This window comes from Strigops habroptila, chromosome 6 (assembly GCF_004027225.2).
Source record: "Strigops habroptila isolate Jane chromosome 6, bStrHab1.2.pri, whole genome shotgun sequence".
In the NCBI taxonomy this organism is placed as follows: Eukaryota; Metazoa; Chordata; class Aves; order Psittaciformes; family Psittacidae; genus Strigops; species Strigops habroptila.
In genome coordinates, this window is record NC_044282.2 from 8,841,264 (window position 1) to 8,856,948 (window position 15,685).

At 36.5% G+C, this 15,685-nt stretch overlaps 1 protein-coding gene across 1 annotated transcript in view; it reads left to right on the top strand.

Annotated features, from left to right (window-relative positions):
• Positions 1 to 14,095: 14,095 nt before the first annotated feature.
• The window catches only part of TRDN (triadin), a 44,948-nt gene continuing 43,358 nt past the window's right edge, over positions 14,096 to 15,685 (top strand). Inside the window, exon 1 of the mRNA XM_030490295.1 lies at positions 14,096 to 14,300. Coding sequence (XP_030346155.1) covers positions 14,096 to 14,300 — 205 coding nt within the window. The remainder of the gene's footprint in view (positions 14,301 to 15,685) is intronic.

Below are 15,685 nucleotides of genomic sequence, written 5' to 3' on the forward strand. Positions count from 1 at the left end.
ATCAGAGCATGATCTGGAGGGAACATAAATGTTAGAAGACTAGGGGTGAAAAAATTCACATTTGAAGATCTATAAAAATACCCAGAATAGAATTGCACGTTTTGAATATAACCTGAGACAATGTAAAGGTTTAATAAATAGGAAAATATTGTGTTTATATGGACATGTTTGAACATCAATAGAAGATTTGTGAATGTAGCATAGGCAGTTTGGAAAGCAATACCAAGCTGAAAAATGCCCTTTCAGCTGCTGTCTCTATTTCATTGATACAGAACAAAAAGATTTTTCAGTTGGATGGAAAACATGAGGAAGAACTTCTTTACACTGAGAGTGGCAGAGCACTGGAACAGGCTGCCCAGGGAGGTTGTATACACAGGACATGTTCCTGCGTAACCTGCTCTTGGTGGCCCTGCCTTGACAGGGGACTGGACTAGATGATCTCCAAAGGTCCCTTCCAACCTTAATGATTCTGTGGAATCAGAACAAATATACATAGGTATACTTTTCAGGCACTCTAACCCTAGGGTTAGGGTTATGCAACTTTGTTCTTTTTTCCTATCACATGAGAGTCAGTGGGTGAAGCACAAAAGAACAAAGGTTGGGGTGAGATGCCAGGAACATTATAGAGGTCCTGCAAGTGTCTGATGTGCATACAAGGCACTCGAGCTGAGTGGAAACTTTACAGCACCTGCTGTTTCTTGTGGGCAGTACTAGGAATACTGGAGCTCCTACTATATGGATCTGCTATTACAGGGAATGTGGGGAGGTGTTACAACTTGTGAATGAGAGCTGAATGGTTTTGCGGTTACTTTGTGCATGCTTACAGCAGATGCTAAAGATTATTTGAATTAGAATCCATGGGAGGAAATAAGGAAACTATCATTCCAACCAGGACAAAATTTTTCCCTGGTGTAGCTCACTTTCCATTCTAGTTAGCAATAACAACATGGAGGGACCACTACTAAATGGAGGGGGTTTTTAACCCAGAATAATATCTTTTAAACTGTATTCAGGCAAGACTTTAACATTATGAATGCTTTTTGAACTGATTGGTTAGGATTAGCTCACAGTGTCACTGTCAGAGATACTAACAAAAGTTTGTGGTTTTTTGTTTTGTTTTGTTTTTAATTAGCAAAATTTTGGCATTTATAACTAGGATAAATTAGATACCAGTTTGAATTTCATATCTGTGTGGTCAGTTGAGGTCTTTATTATTTTACCTCATCTATTCAGAGATCTGAAGAGGTGTGGTAGGAATAGTTAAATTGTAGGTCCATCTCCAGTGCCTCATAATAGAAGAGGAGGGTTTGGAGCCTGATTTCCAGGTCACAGGAGCAAGACTCTCTAAGCCAATTTGTATGCTCTTCATTGCGCTGTTGAGCAACTCTTCTGGGTTTGTTTGTTCAGAATGTGGTAGTGTGAAAATTATATATATTAGAACTCCACCAGACTTAGGTATGGCTACAAGACAGACTCACTAATAGTCTCATTTGTTGTTAATTTATGTGTAGGTAAAAGTCAGGTATCACTAATGATTTTTAACACCTGATGACAAGCTTGTTGTCCTGACAGGAGTTGATTGATTTGGACTGGCAGGAGGAAGGATACATAGAATGGATGTGATTACTGAAGTGGTGTTGGTTTTTGCTTGGGTAACCTTGAGGAATCGTAAATCTTCTTGGTGTGTTTTTTTTTTTTTTTTTTTTGTGTGTGTAGATAAGGTACTATAAAAATATTTGCATGGGGAGAAAAATAGAAAAGAAAATACCCAAGACTGTACGTGTACATGAATGGTAGTGATCTTTTCTCATCAAAGTTGAATTGACAAGTTTTTCACACATTCCAAAACTTGGCCAGGGTATAATCCTGAATAAAATGGATTAAGACATGGCTAAGTGATGGTAGCTTGTTCAGGAATGACAGTGAGTAAGTGAGGACACAGTGACTTTTTTCTACTTGGTCAAAGACTTTGCTACTTAGAATGGATATCAGTAGTCTCAAAAACATTCCATTTTCTCCAGATTACTTAATACTCATTTGAAAGAAGTTTTTCTTCCAAGATTTCAGTATCTGGTTATAAGTTTCTATTAAAGAAACCTTTGTTAGATAATGTAAAGATTTCCCAGCTCCTGAGACTCTCAAAACGCATTTTAGATGACGTGCTGTGAATATGTGCCCTCAATAAAGATCAACCGCTCTCACTGTGACATTGTATCCTGTGTGTCTCAGCTGCCCATAGAGATCACACCTCTTTCCAAATAAAGATCAGACATGAATGATAATATTAATTTAGTTTATCAAGGTTAAACTTCAACTTCAGATTACCATTTTATAAATCATTATCGCAAAAAGAAAATAATAAAACACATCAACTTTTACCTAAAAACTGAATTCTAATCCTTGGTGTCAGTTCAAAAACCCTCTCATGCCCTAAAACTGAATGGATATTTTCTAAAGGATTCTTTCAGACAAAAAAAGAAGAAAAAACAAACCAAAGCCTTCGGACGAAGCATTACTGTCATGACTGCCACTGCTTCCCAGAATCCTTTTTTTACAGGAACACACACTGAATACTAATAGCATATCAGAAAGCATTTTTGGGGTGCATTTTGATAGCCCCATAAGTTTCAAAGCAAGCTTCAGAAAACCTTGTTTCCCTCGTATTTTCCCTGGACTTGCCTGTAGCTATTCTCTAAGTTTTCAGGTGGACTACTCCCATATTTATTAGAAAATAACTCCTTGATAGACCTTGGTTCATAAGTCCCTGTTTATTACAGCTAACTACTGTCTCTCATGAAGTTGGTTACACTATTTTGTAAGCCACATACCGTCTTTCAGTTTTCTTTCTCCCAGACAGCATGACTTGTAATACAATTTCATAGTAAATTGCCATTTACAGATGAAATATATCAGTGACATAGACAACTGACTTGCCCTTATTTTAGTTTTCTCCTTTATATATATATAAATATATATATATTTTACTGCATAAATTTTAGTATAGCAACTTCTGTATTCTTGTTGGTTAAAAATCTTTTTTTCTTCTGTCTCCGGTAAGACAGCTTGGGCCAAGTTTCTTCAATATGACTTATGCATACATACACTCAAACTATGCATGTGGTGATCTCCGTATTTGAGTGCTGTAATGACTGGATAGCTCCATATGGAAGACTTGGCAGACTTGTGGTGTGAGATAATGCTTGCACTGTAAGTTATGGAAAGTATATTGAATTATTTCGAGAACTACTTTCATTTTCAGAGTCTGTAGGTATCAGTCCATTAAGACATATAAAATAGATCCTTCCCCTACTGTCAGGTTAGATTAACATAAATGAAATCAAGCGAATCACTTTATTAATCATTCCTAGATGCACTTGTTTGAGAGAAAATGGTAGTTCCATCAGAGAAAACACAGATTTGGAACTGTCTTTACAGAGTTTCTTTATATTGGTACACTTGTCTGGAGTGAAGACAGAGGCATTTGTAACCTACTATTTATCCTGGTGACTTTCAGTATCTATTATGAGTGTCATTATTTTACAGATAGAAAATGATTTTTTTTTTTCCCCTACTAAAAGAAGAAAAAAAGATCAGTGTTTTTCTCTAACCCCCTCAGAAGGTTTTAGGGATGTGTAGAGCCAAGTTTCCATAAACCAATAACAAGGGGAATGCATACAGTGCTCTTGCTTCAGAAGGTTTCATGCTATTTAAAGATAAATGGCAATCATTTTCCTCCAACCTTCATTTTGACATTTTGAAAGATAAGATGTACCTCTCAGCTTATATCAACTCACAAGTATGTCTAAATATCCCTTTGGCATCTTTTTGTGAAATGTCAGATTTCTAAGATGAACAGGAAGGTAAAACTTTTTTTACTGTTTTAGAACACCAATTTGTTTCCAAGGAAGGGAAGGTATTACTACCGATCAATAAAATAATTCAGGTGTGGAACCAAACAAATAATGGACTTTTCAGGGTGCTGATAGTTTAGGATGGAGTGTTCAGAACTGAGTTACACTCTTACCTCATGTGCATACTGTGAAGACAGAAATGAAACATTTGCTTTTGAACAAATCTCAACATTTCTAAAAGAAAGTGTGAAAAACGTATCAATCTGTAGAGTTTTTTAAAAGAGAAAAATTTAAACGCCCAACTTCCAGATCACGAAAAGGTGAAGTCTACTGCCTTTTGGAAAAGTAGCAGCTCAATCCCTTTGCCATGTTTGTTTGCTGGTGTTAAGTGCATTAAATTACACCTTCCTTGTTCTTATCAACTGCACTTCCTGCAGTTTTGATGTTATAGAAGTAATTTATTCTGTGCCGATTATTGTTAACCCCTGTGGTCTCCTAAGGTTTCAAGAAATTACTACACAAAGTGATATAGCTATATGGAAAATGATCTATAAAATTTCCCAGTAAAACCTGCTATCTTTTAAACCTGGTCCTTAGGGTTTCCCTTACTTTCCTTTCTAAAGTCATTTCAGGTATGAATTACTGCAGAGAGGTTTGCAATACAATCAGTCATCTAAGACTATTTCAGCAGGCTCAGCAACACAGAAGATCTTTTAACTACAAACTAACCACTAATCCCTTCTGTGTCTGTTGTACTTGAATAACCAGAATAATGTAAAAGCTCTTTGAAATACATACACACACAAGAAACAACCACGCAGACAGAAGGTTAAAGTTCGTATCAGTATAATGCTCTTTACAAGCAATTTTGTAATGAAGGCATTTTTTACACTTCCTTGCAAAGATATATGAGATGAGATAAATTTTACTCCACTTAATTTGAAGTACGCACAAGCGCCTTATTAGAGTATGAAATTCAAGCATGTAAGAAAAGATGGAAGTTCATCTTTTCAAGCGATTTAGGACTTATCTTGTATGAATTTTCAATCTAATTAGTGCTTCTAAATCCTGCAAACATCTGCTCGCCTAGCTGGGCTCTCTGAAGTCAAAGGTTAGAAGTATGTCAGATGAGAGGGACTTATTAAAATTAACTTATTTTACTGCTGATTGTATTTCAAAACATGATATACTTGAGGTTTGACTGAAACAAGTTTCTACTTCCTCTCCTTGAATTTCTCAGATTGCTTCAAGATCTAATACTACAGCTCATAACCTGGCCTATTGCAGAAAAAGTAATAGCTTATTAGTATTTCTTCAAAAGGATCCCATGATGCATTCCCCAAAATGCAGATGCTGCCTTTTAGGCTCAAGCATCAACTTTTGTTGGGGGGGGGTGTTTGTTGTTTTGTTTTGTTTTGTTTTTTTTCCAGGGATTGGGGGAGAGGAAAGTGTCTTAAGATTTTTGTTCCCACTCTTGTCTGCAGGGGAAATATGTCTGGAGCAAAGGGACCTTTTCTCAGTTATTTATCCTCATTCATTTTCAAAATCTGAAGATCTCTTTCCTCAGTTACACTTGTTGCTAGAGAAAATTGAATTTCCCATCTGTAGAAGACTTCCTTCCTCACTATCCTATTCCATGCTCTAAGCTGTTCTAGACAAGCCATCCTTAATTGCTACTGCTTGGATTTCTTTCTTTGATCAGGAGAGCTCCGGTGGGGACAAATTCGTGGTTATCGTCAGGGGATTCTGTCTCCTTACATAGAGCAATGGTCCAAATCCATCATTTGAATCTGCATGGCAAGGAGTTAACCACATATGCCAACTTGTTTCAATATTTTATATATACAAAAGTATCTTTAAAGTAATCTTTGTAGCTGTCCTCAGAAAAAATACAAAATCAGATACATGCATTCACATAATTCTAGCTAGATGGTAATGTGGGGTTTGTAGGCATTGTGATTTGGTATTCAAGTATGACGAACTGCTGTTCTTCACTTGACTAATTATTTCAAAAAATGATTTGTACCAGGTATACAATGGATTGTATATGAAAGATCAAAAAATAGTAAGAAAATTATTTTAAAATATTGGAGCTAGTTTCTGAGTTTTTCCACATTTCTTTTGTTTAGTCACTAGCACTTCACAGCAGGTTTTGAAAAATTGTTCCATGTAGAAAAAAATCCTCCCAAATATTTTATATTTCTCCTTTTTATTGTAGAGGGCATTTACATAAAAATACTAGATTTGCTTCTTTTCTTTTATTTTCTCTTGCTGCTTCCTCCTGTTTAGAATCATTAGAGATTGACATGGAAATGGTTGTAATACCACAACGGAAGAATTATGACTGCAAGTAGGGTATGAGCAGCAGCTCCTTAAAGTGAAAAGATCCTGTTTTCATATAAGTGTCATTGCAAATAAAGAACTATAGGGAAGTGATAAAAGAAATAAAATATTTTTAAAATTGATTTTTCTTTGACTTTAATGTTTATTTTTTATTCTTTAACAAAACTAAGGTCAGCAAGCGCAGGGGGACAGAGACTGGGAATTGGGGTCAGTTCAGCCCAGTCCAGGAAGAATGGAGGGCCTGGGGGAAGGTGTTTTAATATTTGGTTTTATTTCTTATTATGTGACTTTGATTTGATTGGTAATAAATTAATCTAATTTCCCAAAGTTGAATCTGTTTGCCTGTGTCAGTAACTGCTGAGTGATCTCTCCCTGTCCTTATCTTGACCCATGAGCCTTTAGTTATATTTTCTCTCCCCTGTCCAGCTGAGGAGGGGAGTGACAGAGCAGTTTTGGTGGGCACCTAGTGTCCAGCCAGGGTCAGCCCACCACAGTATCCTAAGATAAGTCATTATTACAATCAAAAAAATATATATCATACCTTAGAATATAGCATTAATAACTTCTAGTTTTCACTTTCTAGTGTTTATTATTAGTAGTACTACTGTTAGTGTTTTTTACCAATACTGTATGAAGTACACTTTTTCTTTGAACTAGACAATGAAATGGCTTGATAAGATGTATCTTTTATTGTCAAAAATTCTTATTGAAATAGATGAGATCAAAAGATTGGTGTATATAATTTCTTGGAGAATGAATGGAAAAGATTAATACAATTCACTTCTTTATATTATCAGATACTGTCTATTGATCAAAATAGAACCAATACAGATATAATAACAGAAAAGGAAATTAAAAAATTACACAACACCATATGTAATTGTAAGTGCCTTTTCTGAATTCAATCATTCAGTTAATTTTCATGCACCATAGTCTCCATATTCCACAGTCTCTATTTCTTTTGTCATGTAGAATTGGTTTCTGCATAATCTCCAACCCTATTTTCCACATTTCATAAAGAATATTACATTTTTATAACTATCAGCCACCAATAAATCTGCAAATGTTTCGTTGCAGACAGTCACAGTCACAGTTTTTTAAGCCTTTAGTCTGCAGAAAGACTACCTTTTAATTTTGAGAAGTCTGCCAATATATACATGATATGTGTTGAGGTCTTTCTCTTTGCACTTTAATTACATAAACTGTAGAGCAACACTTCAGTACTCTGCGATGAACTTAGAAGTCTGTAAATTTTGGTATGAGTTGTGCAAATCCTTATTTATTATTATGTTTTAGTTATTCCAGTTGCATTCTTTCGTATGTAAGGGGATATAATATGATACAAAAGGAAAGAAATGGCTGAGTTGGCCATCTGAAGATTTATGCTGCAGCTATAAATAAATAAACTTTTCTTAAAATGGTCACATTTCTGCTCAACAACTTGAGGAAGCTCCTTGAAAATCAGAAGACTCTAGGTGCCTGCCACCCATTTCTGGGCTGAACTTTAGATCACTGCCCTGCTCAGAATCTGTTGCAGATAATGGTAAAAAGGAGTTTTCAAATATAAGCTGAATTTGCCTACTTAAGTTGTCTTTACCTGTTTCCATCTGCCTCTCTATCAGTGTTAGGAAGAGCCTTTATATTACCATGTATGGCCAGTAGAAAACATGATGTTCAACAGTGAGAAGTGCAAGGTCCTACGCCTGGATCGGGGCAATCCCAGACACAGCTACAGGCTGGGTAGAGAAAGGATTCAGAGCAGTCCTGTGGAGAAGGACTTCAGGGTGTTGGCTGATGAGAAGCTCAACATGAGCTGGCAGTGTGTGCTCACAGCCCAGAAAGCCAACTGCAGAAGAGAAGGCTGAGTGGAGACCTCATAGCAGCCTTCCAGTATCTGAAGGGGGCTTACGAGGATGCTGTAGAGGGACTCTTCATTAGGGACTATAGTGATAGAACAAAGGGTAATGTGTTTAAACTTAAACAGGGATAGTTCAGGTTAGGCATAAGGAAGAAGTTCTTTACTGTGAGGGTGATGAGGCACTGGAACAGGTTGCCCAAAGAAGTGGTGAATGCTCCATCCCCGGCAGTGTTCAAGGCCAGGTTGGACAGAGCCTTGGCAACATGGTTGAGTGTTAGGCGTCCTTGTCCATGGCAGTGGGGTTAAAACTAGATGATCTTAAGGTCCTTTCCAACGGTAGCCATTCTATGAATCTATGATCCAAATTTTTGGATCTGACTAGGTTCCTAACCTATTGAAGTTTACCAGGACTGCAGATCCTCCATAGTAAGTGGTTTTAAATCCACTGTAATCATATGCTTTAGCAGCATTTGGAGGAGAGTAAAAAGTTTTGTCCATCTGGACTCATCTTGCTCTTCCTCCTCTGGGCTGTTCTGTACTCACTCATTATCCGTATCTCCATCTCCTGATCTCTGGTACTGGCCAGGTAAGATGGTGGAGGCTCTCTGTTCAGGTGCACACACTGAGTTCTGAGGGTCTCTCTATTCTCTGCTCAGTATTTTTTTCCCACATAAATGTATAAAGATGGCAAAAAACATGAGCCCAGTGAAGTGTTTTCAACAACCTGTGCCTGTGGAAGTACTTGGAAATTGGCCACATGCTCATGCTGCAAGAAAAGCTTTCTGGACAAGTCAGTAGACCACTTCAGGAAAGAATATTGTTACTGATGTTTTATTGCAAGCCACAGCAGAAATTCTGCATTTTCCTTTCCATTTGTGTAAGGCAAGGATACAGAAACCGTAGAAAAGAGATGAAAACTGGAGGACGTCACAGTGAAGCATAAGTATCACTTGAACAACAGGCGTAGGTATAGTCTTTTCCTGTGGCAGAAAACATTTTCCCCACATGGGAAAAAAGTGATTAATGTGAGAGCTGCAGAGGTCTGCGGACTCACTAAGACATGAAAAAATGGACGTGAAAAAATGCAGCAGATTATCATATATCCATTGCCCAGTCCTTCACTGAAGGGTTTTAATCCCTTGTCCTCTTTTCCCTGTGGTACCCTCCTCATAAGCTGAGACTCCTGCCTCCCTGATCACAACAGTGGTGGATTGATAAGGTCACCAGGTTAAAACCCAAGGCTCAAGATGGTGCTTAACATACAGTGTCAATTTATACAGTCACACTTTCCCTTTTCTGCTCCCTTAATTAGTATTTAAATATTCCAAGTGAAGTGGAATAGGTCAAAAAGGAGCCATTAATGACCTGAATCCAGAATACTCTATAGCCTGTTTATTGAACTGTTCATCTGGGGAGTGGAACAGACAAATGAAAATCTACCAGCTCTCTCATTTAGAGCAGACTGCACTGAGCTGAATTGCCCTAGCAACAATTATATTATTTAAAAGGCAACAACCTCTTATTTTTAGTAGCATGACTAGCCCTTTGTTTTTAATATGCATTGCAAATTGAATATTTTTCTGGATTTATTTTTTAATTTTTTGCTGCTATTGCCAGAACTAGGACTGTTATAAAAAAAAAAAAAAAACAACCCACAAAAAACCAAGAAAACAAACCCTATGAAATAACATAAATACAGAAAATTACTACTTTATGTTTGAATGAATCTGAATGGAGTAGGGGTATTTTTTGTTTTGTTTCCTGTTTTGTTTTTCTTCTGGGGTATTGGAAGGTATAGTTGTTGAACTGTAAAATCAAGTGCCCATTCTTAACCATGGACACCTATGCTTATTATGCCTTAAGGAGAGCTCAAGTCACAAATGAAAAGGGTATTTTATCTAAGCTGCTAGGACTACAGGCTCACTCTGGACTCTGAAAGTCACATGGTGTTCATCTCAAAGTTGTCACCAATTGTCAAGGTTTATTTACACTTACGAGACCTTATGGATCTTCAGATTATATCCAAAGTGACACCTCTGAAACTAGAGGAATAGTGAGAATCTCAGAGTTTTAGAGGTTTGGAATTTAGCAAATCAGTCCATTGATGTAAATGTGACATTCGTGACCTGATGGTTTAGTTCTGTGTGCATGAGAAATTGTGGAGTCAGAGCTACATATCCCCAGAGTAATCTTTTTATAGAAACTTATATATAATTTTTCTAAGTTCCCATCCTCATTGCAAATCAATAACAGTCACAACCCAAAGTGCCAGGAGGCTCTAGAAGACGTGGTAGTGGCTTAGAATTGGATGGCTGAAGTTGTAAAACAGCCTTCATCTGCACCCTCCACTCCTGTGGTGGATGTTGCCTCCCCCAAAGCAGGGACAACTGATATGCTCATGAATTTACTGATCCACTGCAGTGTTCACTTAAAGTTAACCGACTTGTATTCTGGCTGGATGTAATACAGACAGTGAAAATTGTCTTGGGAGAGAAAATGTGTATTATACGGGCAGCAAGGCTGTCTGGAGGAGTTTAGTAATCTGATTTTAACCTGTTGCTGAATGACTCCTCTCAGTTGTAGAAGTAAAACTTTCTAGGCTCCATCAGGTAATTTCAAAGCAACAAAAATGCCTGTCTCTCATTCCCCCATTGGGCACCTGAAGACCTACTGACATTTTGGGCAGGAGCTTTGCTCAACTATGGAACTGCTGGCTGAACCTTTGGAAACATTGCCTGTGTGTAGGTCCCTTCTTTCTCTACTGGTCTTGCTGTGTAAATAGCACTACCGCAGGTTTGGGGAGGAGATTAGCACTAGAGGAAGATAGACAAAAATGCACACAACACCTGGGCACTTCGAGGAACAGGCAGAGAAAAGCATCAGGATAATACCATGCAACAACAGAATGGTTTTAGGGGGGAGGGCAGTCATCTTGGAACTTTTGGAATCAAACCCCACATGAGATTATGTAGTAACAATATCAGTATCTGCCGTGGGAGTCCTCAGATAAACTCCTACAGCCAATATTGTTTATGTTAGTATCTAGAGACATAAAAATCTCATTTCTATTTTCAGTGGTTTAGGATATTCTGTCTGGGTTCTTTCAGGAGATTCAGAAGTTAATGTGCTGTAGATGGTGCCTGCCAGTCCTGTAAGGATGTCTCTGATACCATAAAGCATCTATAACAACACTGGAGACCTTTCTTAGGTCTCCTGAATCATACTGCAAGCACTTGAGTCAGGAACCTCTGGCAGTATAACAGCATTTTTCTTAGCTTGACTTCTAGTCAATAGCTGTTCATTCCCACTTCAATGAATGTAATGGTGGTGATTTTGTTGTATAACATCCTGAGTTTTTAAGGAGAAATCTGACACGGCTACACCAGCAGCCAAAAGCATGCAAAAGATAATCTTCCAGCATACTTGAGCTTTGTCTGTACAGCATTGCTCAGATAGATTGATAAATTATGGGATACTGTTTTCTTTATCAAAGAAGGCATATAGCAGTCTGAATTTGAAAAGTTAGGTATACGAAATAGGAAAGAACAATTTTCACATAGCAACAAACCTAGAGGAATGATCCTTTGAATGGTAATTATAAGTCTATATCTACATGCACATGTAGAGTTTTAATTGCTTGTATTATAAGTGTGCAAATATCTGTCATTAATATGTCCTCGGATATGTGCTGTGGTATTAATCAGATTTGTCAAGATGAGACAGTACCTTTCTATTCTCTCTTACACCTCATAAACTCCGATTGATATCCCCAAGGGAAAAAAAAAATGCATAATGTGTCGTTTATGACCTGTTGCCCACACAAATTACTAGCATTTTGTATGCAGTAGAATAACAAAATGCTGTTGATTTTGAATTTGACTTTTGGAATCAGATCTTTATTGCTAGTTGTCACTTGACAGATTTTTCCTCCTGCTGTGAAATATTTGATCTAAAATTTATGTTTGGAGAAATGGAAACAGTGATGGTTTTATAATATTTTTTCTAAAAATAAGTATATAAATTCTATCCTAATAGATAGACATTATTCATAAGCAGAATAAACATTCTGTAAATAAGACTAGATTTCAAATAAGTAACAAAAAACATGTAATATGCCAATCTTGTTCTGCTTATACAACACTGCTGTGTAGCAGAACAGCTTTCCAGGGCTTGAAGCAAGGCACTGATCAGTGCCAGGATGCTCGTGCAGAAGGAAGCTTAAAAGGTAGAGCTAAGGGAAGTACACACAAATGCGATGCACTACATAACAAACAAAAGAATTGTAGAATAGTTAGGGTTATGAATTTGAACACTCTATGGATATGACAGATTAAGAGTTAGGAAACCTCTGATATCAAAATTGTCTTTCCCAGTTCTACAGATATATGTGAGATAGATGATACATTAAGGTCATTTCAGTAGCAGATTAGATTATTCTTCTCGCTTTCTACAGAAAAAGGAACAAAACGATATTCATTAACATAAGTGTGGAAGACTTGTTATGCCTTTTTTTTTTTTTCTTTTTAGGGATAAATATACATACCTACAGGTAATATCAAGGTAGTATCAAGGAACTAATCCTTCATTTATTTATTTAAGAATATCAATATAGCGATTCTCAAATAGAGGCAACATATATGTTGTGATGGTAAATATCTGTCTTCAACAGCCTTGTACCTTCTAGTGATGGTTTCCAAATGCATATTTGCCATTTTCTAAGTGAAAACTGAAACAAAATCTGTTTATCTGTGTATAGAGCAGTTCTGTCACCTTCCTTACCTCATAATCCTAGAAAATTATCAGCTTTGTAAGTTATATCAGCTGTGATGAAGATAGGTGATCTCAGGGCGAGAAGCAAAGGTATGAGCAAAACAGGCAGCACCAGATTCCTTGAAATTTCAGACCTCTGTTTTGGCAAGGGTACCTGAAATCACTGGCATTAATTTAGGATAGTTGGTATCATCAACCAGACCACGAATATATGCAACATATCTTTGAATACTTTAACATCAGCATACAAGCATATATTGTAAACCTGACTAAGTAGATACTGTGTTTTTCTAGTTTTTGACTGTGGAGTTATGAATATTTTTACTACTGTTATTGTATATACTGGAAAACAAATACCAACCAAGATTCATTAAGTCATCACTTTCTTTTGTGAAGACGAGTAATTTGAGAACTTTCAAATGTGGTCAGGTTTCCATAACCATAGTTTTGGTTTGTGTCCCAAATTAACATTTCTTAATACCCCAGGAAGAAGCAGATTAAGTCACTATTGTTAACTGTCCATTAAACAGTTAATGCATGTCAACTGTTTTCTTAGCTAATGTATGTAAGTACTCACCTTCCTACCAGCTTTCTAGCACAAACCTGTGCTTTCTGGAATTAAGTCTGCTTTGGCACTGTAATTCTTGTTTCTTGAGAGACTATATCATTGAGTAAAAAATGACACAAAGATATTTAAAAATCAACTACAAGCCTTTTGGCAACTTGCAAGGATACTGGACATGTAAATCATTTGTGTTCCTATTAGATGAAATGGAATATATACGTTCCTATCTCCACTGATATGTGTCCTTGACAGCAGAATTCCAGCCAAATCTCCAGTGGCATAGGCACATTAGCTCCATTACAGTCAATGGAAGTACACTTAATCACATCACCTGAGAATCTGACCTACAGCCCATAACAAGACAGCCCTTTGGAGAGTAATAATATTTTATGCGTTCATCAATCACTCTCCCGGGTCTGTAGCTATTTGTGTCAGACTAAAAAATATCATATTATAATAAAAAAAGCTGGTCGTGGCTATTTCACTATAATTTTACTATTTCCCAAATTAACTTTACTAAAAGTGGCCCCAGTTCAGGAAAAACTCCTTCCAGAAAGCACAATTGCTGGCCTTTAATAATGCAATATTAACATCTATGCTAAATATTCTGATTACAGATTGATTTCAGAACAACATTCATATTCTCAATTTTTAGGCTCCAAGTGTTACATTCTGTTTTCCTCTGCTTTAACTTTTTACCTAGGACATATGTCTACAACCACGACAATAATAGATGGTAAGAACGAATCTGTTCCTTCATCATCCATGAAAGTGGGCAAGAAGTCTGTTACTGAGGACCTCATGACAACATTCAGCTCACCAGCAGCATGGCTTCTTGTTGTTGCTCTGATTGTTACCTGGTCAGCAGTAGCTATTGTAATGTTTGACTTGGTGGATTACAAAGCCTTTGCAGGTAAAATTCAGCATATTCTGTTTGACATCTTGTGTGTTAAAATTAAAAAAAAAAATATTAAGGAGTGTGTATTATGTAAATATGCACATCCTTTACCTTCTTGGAGACAGCACAGTGTCTCTGCTGAGTTTACCAAGAGAAGAGATATTGTGAGAAATGTCAGAACATACTAGTTTACAGTTCATACATTTTTATGATTTAAATATCTTCATTTGCAGCCCATTGTCATCCTGGAAAATATGTATGTTGAGAGTAATATAATATGTATATGAGCATGTATGGTCAGATCTCTGTTTTTCAATTTCTATATAAAAACATTTCAAGAAGAATAAAATAATTCACATTTTCTGAAATATATTTTAAAAACTTCATAGCTGCCTTGAGTATTCTGACATGCTTACATAGCTCAGTGGCAAGAAAAGTGCAAAAGATCATTTCTAAACATGGTAACCCTAAATTCATCTTAAAAAAACATAAGCACAGAGGACCAGATTCTTAATATTAGCTAAGTCACACCCTTGTCTTCAATAAGGCCATAATTCTACCCTCGTTTAAGACTTGACAAATTGACTAAAGATCAAGTTTTGGGGTACATGTTGGTTACTGAAGGCTAAGATGAAAATGAAGTGGGTGGTTGAAGGAATATGATCATAGTTGCGAAAAGAGAGGAAACGAGTGGGGAATAGAAATTAGCTCACTGATACTTGATTTTTATGCCTTGTATCTGGCAATGATATATAGTGAAAACTAAAATAAATCGACTATCTATGTTTATAAAGGGTGCATAGTCTTCAGCAAGCCAAACTTGTGTGAGGTAAACAGCCTTTAATGACTGTGAAACATGTATGTAAAATAGAAAACAAATGATTATGGGTTTTTTTCTTTCTTAAATAAGAACTCCAGCTCTAAAGTTATGACATCTATCACAATAATTAACTAGGAATTGAAATTCAAACTTCAGCCTTTTGACTCAAAACAAATTGAGTTGATGTTTCAAAGTTAATTTCCTGGACTTTATTAGTTTACTGATAAATCCATAGAATTTTGTCCTGCTATATATTAATATTGACCTCAAGATTTACTTAAAAAGGTTTTGAGACATAGATCTTGAAAGAAACCGACCAATCCTGGATCAATGGGTGACACAGAAGCTTGAAATATGGAGAAAACATATCACGAAGCTCTCAAATTTTTTTTCAGAATGAAGTCACTTGAGCCCCAGCAAAATATAAAGTTACTTTTAAACAATCCTCCCAAAACAGACATCAGATTTTAATTATGGCACCACGCGATTAATGCTACAACACAGATAAAAAACAAGAGTGAGACACCACCATATTCTGCTTTTAATTTTCCGTATTAACTATCAGCCAATCAATCAATCA